Source organism: Callorhinus ursinus, unplaced genomic scaffold, assembly GCF_003265705.2.
Source record: "Callorhinus ursinus isolate GAN/ISIS: 27379988/994484 unplaced genomic scaffold, GSC_fseal_2.0 scaffold31, whole genome shotgun sequence".
In the NCBI taxonomy this organism is placed as follows: domain Eukaryota; kingdom Metazoa; phylum Chordata; class Mammalia; order Carnivora; family Otariidae; genus Callorhinus; species Callorhinus ursinus.
In genome coordinates this window covers 12,116,834-12,127,876 of record NW_027397093.1, presented here as the reverse complement: position 1 = coordinate 12,127,876, position 11,043 = coordinate 12,116,834, and the positions used below count along the sequence as shown (strand labels likewise).

Here is an 11,043-nt window from a genome sequence, read left to right as displayed (position 1 = left end):
GATATGGATGACCAACAGTTCTAATACCATTTTTTTTTTAAAGACTGGCTTTTCTCTATTGAATTTCCTTTATACCTCTGTCAAAAATATAATGGTCTTATTTATGTGGACCTATTTTTAGACTCTATTTTATTGACTTATGTGTCTATCCTTTTGTCAGTCCTGTTGGGTTTTAAATAATTAAAAACTATTTGTTATACCCATATTATACAAATAATAGTAACAACTATCACTGGGAAGACATTTAATTACCTCTTCGTAATACACTGCTGCCATTTCAAAGTTCTCATTTACTTCTGCTTCAAATGCAAAGAGTCGAAGCTGTTCACTGCTTGTATAAATGGTTGAAACAGCACCTTGGATATCATCTGGCATGGTCTTGTCAACATCAAGATGTTAAACAAAACAAAGCAATGACAAGTAGAGAGTCTTATAAGAATAAACTAGACGTGAGACCCCAGTTATGAGGTTGAAAATGCTATTGGGGTTTCTTATAGTCTTGCCAATATAGTAAGAGTGAGAATGAACCAAGAGAGAAATATCAAGGGTATCAAGAAATATCAAGAAAGAGAAGTTCAGGTATCTGAATACCAACAATCTAAGCTCACAGAAGTAAGTAAAAATTAATTTGAGCAGAACTGTTCTCCTCAACCTTCAGGGAAGTCAAAATCTCTAAGTAAGCCTCCTTCTACCTCAAACAACTTCCTATATTTTCTCTAGTGTACGGGACAAATATTATCATTTCTAGGTGCCATGACATGAAGAAGGTTGGAGAGCACTAGCGAGAGTCTTCAAACATCAAAAAAACCCAGGAGATTAAGGGTGAAGCTTTGGAAGTTGCTTCTGTACTTTTAGCGAGATATGTAAGCAAATCCCAAAAAGGACACATTTTAGAAATAGCCAGAATGGTAGGAGAAAACCCAGAAAAATATTATACCCTATGTACCCATTCAGGAAAGCAGTTCTGGTATAATAAGTAATCTCCTGGATCAGAAGCTATTGCCAAGGAAGATTGCCCTAAATTCTTTAATTAGAAGTAAAAAAATTATCAGTAACATTAACAACTGGAGTTGTTAAGGGATGTAGAGAGTAAAGCTAAATTTGACATGGGCCAAAGAGAGCTCCTGATCATGGATTAATGCCTCTGTTGTTATTTTTAATTTTGATGATCTTGACCTCCAAATCCGTCCAGCAACACACTTCATTGCCCAAACCAGAAATACTCTACCTCTAATATCCCACTCCCAGAATCTGCGTTACAAGCCTTCAGTCTTTTTGTCATCTTATCCCCTGAAAACTGCTCTCTGATTTCATTTCCTTCATTTCCAATATGCCTACCTTTCCCAATGGGTAAGCCTGGACCTCATGACCACCCACTCATACTACTCTCCCATCAGCACACTCAGGTTCCAGGCATCCTTGTCCTTCTCCTGCACTTGGTCTGAAGACTCCCAAATTAAAACAATCCTACTATCTGACTTCTTCATTCTTAGACAAGAGCTGCTAACAGGTCCTGAGGAAAACTGCATACATAAAGAAATATTTGAGCTGCCACAGATTCTTTGGCATTCAGCCTTAGCCGAAGGCCTTTCATACTCTCCAAAATCTATGTAGTTGTCCTTGTTCAACAACATATTCCATTATGTGATGATGCAGTATCTAAATTTTCTTCTCTTTCTTCAGGCTTTTTATTCAAACATTATTCTCTTCACTGTCAGAAAAGACATCACTTCACAGAGTAAATGGAAATCATTAGGCCAGAAATCCCTCAACTTATGAACCCCACATTGGAAGAGTTTATTTCTGCATCCATTGTATCTCTTTCTTTTCAGTCTGAGGAAGAAGCATCACATCCTTCTCTGTTCTTGATCCTTTCCCACTTGTATATACCCTGGGATTGCCATCAATTATTCTCTTTCCTTCTATTTTCAATTTCTTCCCATCTGCTGACTCCTTTTCCCAAACCTATGGACATGCTAAAGGCATCTCCAGCTTAAAAAGAAAATCTTTATAATTTCTAGCTTCTACTTCCCCCCTCCTTCCTTTCATCTTCCAACTTCTTGAATTTATATTCACCTGCTTCCTAATCACTCATTTACTCCATAATTCATTATAATTTGAATCCATTCCATTAGCTCACTGATATTACTATGTAAAGTTAATAATCTCCTTATTTTCAGATTCAATGAAAACTTTTCAAATTTTGTGTTTTTCCCCCCAGTTTTATTGAGATATAATTGACATCCATCATTGTGTAAGTTTAAGTCATACAGCATAATGGTTTGACAGACATATATTGTAAAATAATTACCACAATAAGTTTAGTTAGTATGCATCATCTCAAATGGACACAATAAAAAGAAAAAAAAATTTTTTTCTTGTGATAAGAACTCTTAGGATTTACTCTCTTAACAACTTTCACATATACCATACAACAGTGTTAACTCTAGTCATCATGCTATACATTACATCCCTAGTACTTGTTTATCTTGTAACTCAAGGTTTATATCTTTTGATCACCTTGTTCCAATTCCCCCTCCCCATGAACTACTAGGAATATTTGACATTGTTGACTACTTTTTCTTCTTAAAATTCTCTTCCCTTAGCTTCTGTGATACCACTGTCTTCTGGCTCTTCTGCCTTTTTAACAATTCACTTATCTCCTTTATTAATTCTTTTACTCATCCATCCCTTAAATGCTGGTGTTTGATAGGGTTCCACTGACAGCTCACTTCTCTCTCATGTTTTTCTCAGCATCTTCATCTATGACCATAGTTTAACTAGCACCTACAGGCATATCATCTTTTATTGCACTTTACAGATATTGTTTTTTGTTTTTTGTTTTACAAATTGAAGGTTTGTGGTAACTCTGTGTCGAGCAAGTCTATCGGTGCCATTTTCTAATAGCATTTGCTCACTTTGTGTCTCTGTGTCACAGTTGGGTAATTGTCACAGTAATTCAAGCTTTTTCATTGTTAATTATATTTGTTATGGTGATCTGTGATCTGAGGTTAGGACTCACTGAAATCTCAATGATGGTTAGCATTTTTTAGCAATACAATATTTTTAACTTAGGTTTGTACATTGTTTTTCTAGACATAATGCTATTGCACACATAATAGACTACAGTATAGTGTAAACTTTATATACACTGGGAAACCAAAAAATTCATTTGACTTGCTTTATTGTGATATTTGCTTTACTGTGGTGGTCTGGAACCAAACTGTCAATATCTCCAAGGTATGCCTATATATACTCATGGCTCCCCAAATCTCATCTACAGTTCAGATCTCTCTCTTGAGAAAAACCTTATAAGAACCAATGTTCAAAAGTGATTTCAACATCACCTGCCTCCTACCAAATTCACTTGTGTTGTATTTCTTGTCCTGGTTAATGGGTCTACCAGCTACCCAGTCACTGAGCCCTAAACTTAAGAATCTTTGACCCCTTTATTACTACATAATAACCAGTTAACACCACCAGTTTCACCACATCTAACCCACCTGACATACTGCTATCAGAGTGTTTTTCATAAAATGTGGATCTGACCATATTATTCCACTTATAAAATAATTAAATTTATTGCTTCCAAATGCTAATAAGGGAAAGAGTCAAAACTTCTTTGTGTGGCATATAAGGCTTCCAACCACATTCTCAATCCCCCTACCTGGAACTGATCCCTGGCTTCACCTCCTACTTCTATGTCCCTTAACCACTTCAACCTCTGCTCCTAAACTATATGCAGTTTCTGTATATGCCATACACTTCCAATCTTCCAAGCTTTTGTGATGTTCCCTATGACTCAAATGCTCTGAAACATCTATCTGGAGAACTTTTTAGCCTTCAGGCTCAAGACACAGCTCTTCTGTGAATCCTTTCCTGACAGGTCTCAGGGTGAAGTTGATCACTCTTTCTTTAGGCATCCCCTAACCTGCTCTACCATGGACACATCCCTACCACAGCACTTACCTAGCCCTACTGCACTTATTTGTATTTGATGTCTCTCTCCTCTACTAGACAGGGATTCCTTGGGAAACAACACAACAGTAAATACTATCTCATGCTCAATTCTCAAGGCAATTTATCCAAATCATCTGTGCCCAAGGTGGGATTGTTTTCTTAATCCTAGGATATCAGATACTCCTCACCTTCCTCTTCCAGAAAAGTAATGGTGACAGAGAAGAAAACAACAGTAAAGGAAAAAAACATAGAATAGAGGGCTTGAGGAAGCATGGCTACTTAGAGACTACCAAGGGGACAAAAAGACTTTGATTTTTGTCATTGTTTTCAAATAAACCACAACTGTATACATTCAAAAATGAGCAAATGAAGACAAGATGCAAGCTGTGCAAATATAGATAGAAACAGACAAATGGGAGAAGAGCAGGCTATCAGTCAAATAGAAAAGGCCTGTTTAGGGGCATCTGGGTGGCTCAGTGGGTTAAGTGTCTGACTCTTGATTTGGGCTCAGGTCATGATCTCAGGGTTGTGAGATCGAGCCCTGTGTGGGGCTCCGCAATGTGCAGGGAGCCTGCTTGGGAGTCTCTTCTCTCCTCCTCTCCCTCTGCCCCTACTCACCCACCTCTCTGAAAAAAAAAAAAAAAGAAAAGACATGTTTGAAGTGTCATTGTCATTCAGGTATAATATCTGAAAGCTCATAATGTTTCTTAGTTTTGATTGCCAATCATGGAGAGCAAACTGAGAATTGCACACATTCACAGAATAAGTAGATGATTTTTGTTTTATAATTTAATTAGCTGATTTTATATATTTCTTTCATCCATCACATTTATGACAGTTATGAAAGTTATTATGCCAGGAAGTTGAATTATTCTCTCTTGTTCTCCCCAAAATTAGTTTTATAATTTAGGCAGTTTCTTATTCACTTTTGTCAGTGCCTAGCACAGAGTAGACACCTCATAAATGTTTGCTGAATGAAGGAAGAAAGGAAGCAAGGAAGGAAGGAATCATTCAGAGACCCTGATGTCCTACAGAGAAAAGTAAGGGCTCTTAGTTCTTGAGCACCTACCTGGTTTAAGGCCACATGCATCTGATCCACCAAGAACACATAGAGCTCACTAATAAATGTCTGCAGTTCCTCCTGGCTTTCAAATGATGTCGTCTTCAAATACTTCTCTCTCACAATCTTTACTACGGCATGCTGTAAGAGACATAGATCATCCATTTGATTATAAAGTCCAGCACCATGCTGACAACACAGGTTTCCCTTGAGCTTCTTTCTGGTCTAAGGCCCATCAGAACTTCAGAAAATGATTGATTTCTCCCTTGGTAACTGCTAGAATGTCAGGTCTCTGATTTTCCACCAATCAACATACTCTGCATGACTTCTTTTCTTGACATCATCTCTAGTATGGTCAATGCAGAACTCATATCATTTGAAGAGAGCCATAGAGCTAAAGAAGACCTCTAGGTTTATGCATTACATCTCTCATGGTGACCACATGATACAAGAGGAAAAGGCCTGATTTGATAGTCTGGAGAATGGGATTCTAGTTCTAATCCTGCCACTGTACCACCTCAAAAATCAAAGTTACTACCTCATTTTCCTCATTTGTTATATGGATGTGTATTCTGGTCTTACTATCTTACTTCAGAAGATGATTGAGAAGCCAAAGAAAGATAACAGGTAGGTGGTGAAGCTTAAATTGCTGTACAAATAACATATTGCTATAGCCATGACAGCTCCCCCACCCCAGCTAAAATTATTGCCAGGTTTTGTACTAAGCACTTTCCATGCATCATATTATTTAATTCTTATAATGACCCCATGTGATAGTATTAGTATTATTGCTCATAGTTACACAAAGAAATTAAAGCTCAGAGAGGTAAAGTTATTTGACCATCCAGCTAGTAATGGTAGAACCAGGAATCAAACTAAGTTGTGACTATGCCACCTACTGAGAAGAGCTCCTAACCTCCATGAGCATCAGTTGTTTTTCACCCTATTATTTCCATGTGCTTTCTTTGTATCTGTTAAGTACAGTACAGGACACATAGTAAATGTGCACAGACAGGCAATCTGGTATAGCAGTTAAGAATGTGAAATTCTGGAGCAAGAAGGCTGCCTGAATTTGAGTCCCATCTTTAACCTTTACTAGTTCTATGACCTTAGGGAAATTACTTAACCAATTAATATTGCATTTCTCCACCTGTAAAATGAGGAATATCTACCTCATAGGGTTATTGTTAGGATTAAATTAGTAAAATACAAAACATTTAAAAATTTGTCTGGTGGGGTGCCTGGGTGGCTCAGTCATTAAGCGTCTGCCTTTGGCTCAGGTCATGGTCCCAGGGTCCTGGGATCGAGCCCCACATTGGGCTCCCTGCTCGGTGGGAGGCCTGCTTCTCCCTCTCCCACTCCCCCTGCTTGTGTTCCCTCTCTTGCTGTGTCTCTCTCTGTCAAATAAATTTTAAAAAATTTGTCTGGTGTACAGCAAACACTCAATAAATGTTAATCATTATTATGTAGGAAATTATTATTAAGTAAATATTTCTCAAATCTTAGTGATTCTGTGGACTATAGAAAGGTAATGGAAGACAGATAATTAGTCATGGAATTAGTACCAGGCACAGAGTTTCTGCCTGCTACAGTAACATGAAAGCTGGCTCAAAATCTGGCCTAGCCTCAAGTAAAGACTTAGTTTCTTAAAAGCTCACACTTGGAATGGATACTTAACCATTCCAAGGCTTTCCACAAGTGGAGCTTCTCATATTCCATCAGACAGAACATAACTCTTGGCACCAACAGCAAGAATGGTGGAAGCGTAGCTGAACATGACCAGAGAACAACTAATAATTAGGAATGTAGAGAAGATGCTTCATAAAAATCCACTGAACAATTAAAGGAATATTTACCTTGAGTTGTTCTTTGAAAGCGAAGTATTTTCCAGAGCAGTTAAGTTCATAGTTGAGCAGGCACTTCTGCTCCTCCACAGTTTCACTATCCATATCACTCCCCAGTTTGGCCACCTGTTTTCCAAACATCCTATGATACTCATCCAGAATAGCTCTAGATATATTCTTGATCTGCATGTGGTAGTCACTCACCGCCTAGAAAAATACAAAATGTCTGGTAAAGAGGCCTCGAAGAGATCAAGATATATAATGGAACTCTGAAACTGGATTGGGTTTTATATTCCATAATGTTTTAGGTAAAAATTGCCCTTTACTTTTCAGGTCAGAGACTACCAGCCAAAGGATTAAACACTATTCACTATTCATTGTATGTCACTGGTCACAAACAGAACCAGGAAGAGAAATATGAGAAGCTACAATTTCTCACCCCTTCTAGAAAACATACTGAAGAGTCCATGCCTTATTTTCAAATGGGTGCACTCAACACCTTATTACTTATAGTTTCATCTTGGCTTTGGCACTTGCCTTCTGAGCTCCTCCTGTCCGACGGGCAAGAGGTGGCCTTGGAGGAATCATTTCCTTGACCCTGTACCAGGAAAAAATGACAAAAACAAAAACAAATTTTATTATCTGCAGATTTATGTTCTCTTATTCCTACTTCTGAAGGGCCTGTATTGGAGTATCACACTTGAGCACTGCAATTCTCTCATGTAAAAGCCTAGATGTGAACCATACAACAGTATACAGCTATGAACTAGATAGGAAAGAAGCCAGGAAGCAGCTACTCGAAAAGTAGCGAAGTTGTACTTTGCGTTAATTTGAGCCCTGGTTTTACTCTTACATATTTTTTTAAAACTGCTATTGCACTCAAAAGACAGCTTGACTTGGGAGTTGGCAAGAAACAGATGTTATGATTTTAGGTGCACCCTGTAGAGTCTCTGAAAGAATGAAGTTTTGGAAATCTAAATGGTACAGGCAAGTGAATGCTTTTCTTTCCTCTCCATCTAGGATAAAAAGTGTCCTCTTGATACACATAATTTATGACTGCATTAAATTACAATAATGATATCAGATGTTGTGCTGATTAAGAGAATATATTTTGTTACTGTCAACCTACTTATGCCAAAACTTCTACCTTCCATTTTCAGGATACCTTATAAAAACTAGAGGAAATTAAATTCTTAGCTCTTCTTCCTTATAGTTGCAGATTCCTGCTGAAGTATATAGTACTGCCTTAAAGTTTACAATCAAATTCACAAATTCAGTTTTCCTTTAATAGGTCTTATGTAATTGTATACCTCCGTTCATTGTTTCTAATTTTAATTTTATTTATTTTAATAGGTAATATATCCTACGATTCAAAACTTATGAGGTATAAAACAATATATACTAAATTGTCTCCTTGTCATTGAGCTTGTTGACAATCTTGTTGTCCAGTCACCAATTTCCTCTCCAGAGACAATGTTACTTACTCACTCATTCAAAATATATACTGAGTGTCTACCATCCATCAGGCACTTTTCTAAGTATTGGGGATAGAGCATTAAACAAATTAGGACAAAAATTCCTGCCTTCATGGAGCTTATATGCTAGTGGGGAAAGAAAGACAATAATTAAGATAAATATGTTAGTGATATGTGCCATGGAGAAAAATAATGCAGGAAGGCAGAAAGACTATGTTGGGGACTAAGGTGGTGAAGTAGGGAAACACATTTCATCAAGACACTTACTTGGATGGTAACATTTGAGTAAAGACCTCAGGGAAGTGAGGAAGCAAGTTGTGTAGATATCTGGGATAAGGAAAATACAGGCAAGAATCTATACATCCAAGAAGCATAACAATTTCCAAGCAGAATAAACTTGAAGAGATCTATACTAAGACACGTTGTAATCAAATTGTCAGAAGCCAAAGACAAGAGAAAAACTCAAAAAGCAGTGAGAGGAGTGACTTGTCACATAAGATAAACAGATAATTTCAATAATGTCAATAAGAATAACACCAGCCATAGAGGCCAGGAAGTACTAGGGTAACATATTTAAAGTTTTGGAAGAAAAAAAATGCCAACCAAAAACTATATACAGCAGATTACCCTTCAAGAATGAAGAAAAAATTAACAAAATAAACAAAAACTAAGAGTCTATTAGTAAGATCTAATCTATAAGAAATGCTAAAGGGAGCCCTTCAGGCTGAAATGAAAGGACACTAGTCAGTAACTGGAAGGTAACAGAAGAAATAAGGAACACTGGTAAAGGTAAATATGAAAGCCATTATTATTGTACTTTTGGTTTGTAACTCCTGTTTACTTGTTTTTAGAAGTTAAATGCATAAAATAGTAGTTAGAAATCTTTGCTAATGGGCACAAAAATGTATAAAAATGTAATCTGTGACAGTAGCACCTGGGTGGTTCAGTTTGTTCAGTGTCTGACTCTTGATTTTGGCTCAGGTCATGATCTCAGGGTGGTGAAATCAAGCCTCCTGTCTGGCTCTGCAGGAACATTACTCCCCATTTTATAGAGATAAAAAGAATAATAAGGGAATATCATGGACAATTATATATCAACAAAGTGGATAACCTAGATGAAACGGACAATTTTCTAGAAACACAATCAAAGCACTATGGTACAATAAAAAAACCGTTTTTAAAAATTACATTTATTTATATGTGACATGGGTGTGTATGTTTGTGGTGTATGTGTATAATACAGAAACTTTACAATAATTCCAGAAGGATAAATACCAGTTTTTTTAAAGTAGCTATCACTGGGTGAGTAGAAATCTGAGTGTTTTTATATACTTGCTGATATCAATTTTCTCCTAATCTTGATTTTTTTTATAATGAGCATATACTGCTTTTGTAATAAGAAAACAACAGTAACAAAAGAAATTTCATCTGAGGAAAAAAACTGGAAAACTTTCTGCTACTTAGCCTAGGAAAATTATATTTATGGGGACAGTCTGAATTCCTTTTATATATACCTAAAATGTGTTTGTAAAACAAGTATAAGAACCATTTCTACATACCTTCTGGCTAGCTCCTCTGGCATTCGCTGTGGAACCAAGGCTCTGTCCAGCTGAATCTCCAACACAATGTATGTCCCTGCTTCTACATATTGCTGTAAAGATATTTTTCTCTAATTTATTCTTTCCATTAAAAACAGATATTTATGAACAAATTTTAGTAACATAAGAAAACATTCACATGTAAGAAAACTGCATATACAACTATATGTATATAGCATGATCCTGACCGTCAAAATATTTTTAATATAGAAAAATAACTGGAAAGAAAATAGTAACAGTGGTTATCTCTTGCAGAAAAGCATTTTCAGTTTTATTCTTGGAAACTTTTATCTCAGCTGAAGCACTGTTTAACTTGTTCATGCTTTTCTTGGAACTGTTTTAAGTGAATGCTATTCCTTCTGCCACCGCACCTTCCAAGTCCTGTGGAAATATTCACATAACATTCTGATATTCCCACTCACAGCATCCACATCACCATCTACCAACTGCAACCTGATGGACATTTCTACCCAGAATTTTGCCAGCATCCTAAATACAACATGTCCCAAATTGAACTTATCATTTCCCTTATATTGACCTCTCTTTTGACTTTTCTCTTAATGATTTTGTCATCCTTCTAGAAGGTAAGGCTTGAAACCTGAGTTAACTTTAGCTTTTCTTCCTCAGCACCCTCAAACTTCCCAATTCCAGATATTGCCTCTTCAAGTTTCTTTCTTTACTACATCTTCTCTAAATCAAACTGGCACTAACACTCATCTGTATTATAATAAGTACCTATAAACTGATATTTGAAGCCCCCTCCCCAATTTCCTTCTCTTTTTCACATCCTTGTAAGAGTTCTGCCCTGAAATACATATAAGGTCTTATTTCCACATAACTTAAAAACCTTTCATGTGAGTCTCCCAGATGAAGCTCAAGAGTCCCTCATCACCTATATAATGAAGGCCAAACTTTTTAGCAAGGCTTTCAACAACAAGCCTTTCTACAACTCAGTGCAGCCTCTCCTTTCTCACCTCCTTCTACAATCTCTCCTTTCTTTTCATTTCTCTACTCCATACACTAAATTAAGTGATATACTCCAAATTCTGCTACCTTCTTTGTGCCTTGACTCAAGTTATTCCCCGGCCCTGAAATGCCTACTCCCT

The 11,043-nt window shown here is 36.8% G+C and overlaps 1 protein-coding gene across 6 annotated transcripts in view; it reads right to left on the bottom strand.

The window, feature by feature from the left end:
- The window catches only part of CFAP70 (cilia and flagella associated protein 70), a 105,485-nt gene that overhangs the window by 32,218 nt on the left and 62,224 nt on the right, over positions 1-11,043 (bottom strand). For 5 of the 6 annotated variants that reach the window (XM_025850570.2, XM_073878827.1, XM_073878830.1 and 2 more), the window contains 5 exons: positions 9,899-9,990; positions 7,402-7,462; positions 6,877-7,071; positions 5,030-5,161; positions 253-378 (listed from right to left, as the gene is read on the bottom strand). In XM_025850570.2, coding sequence (XP_025706355.2) covers positions 253-378; positions 5,030-5,161; positions 6,877-7,071; positions 7,402-7,462; positions 9,899-9,990 — 606 coding nt within the window. The remainder of the gene's footprint in view (positions 1-252; positions 379-5,029; positions 5,162-6,876; positions 7,072-7,401; positions 7,463-9,898; positions 9,991-11,043) is intronic. The other variant, XM_073878831.1, reaches the window with a different exon arrangement.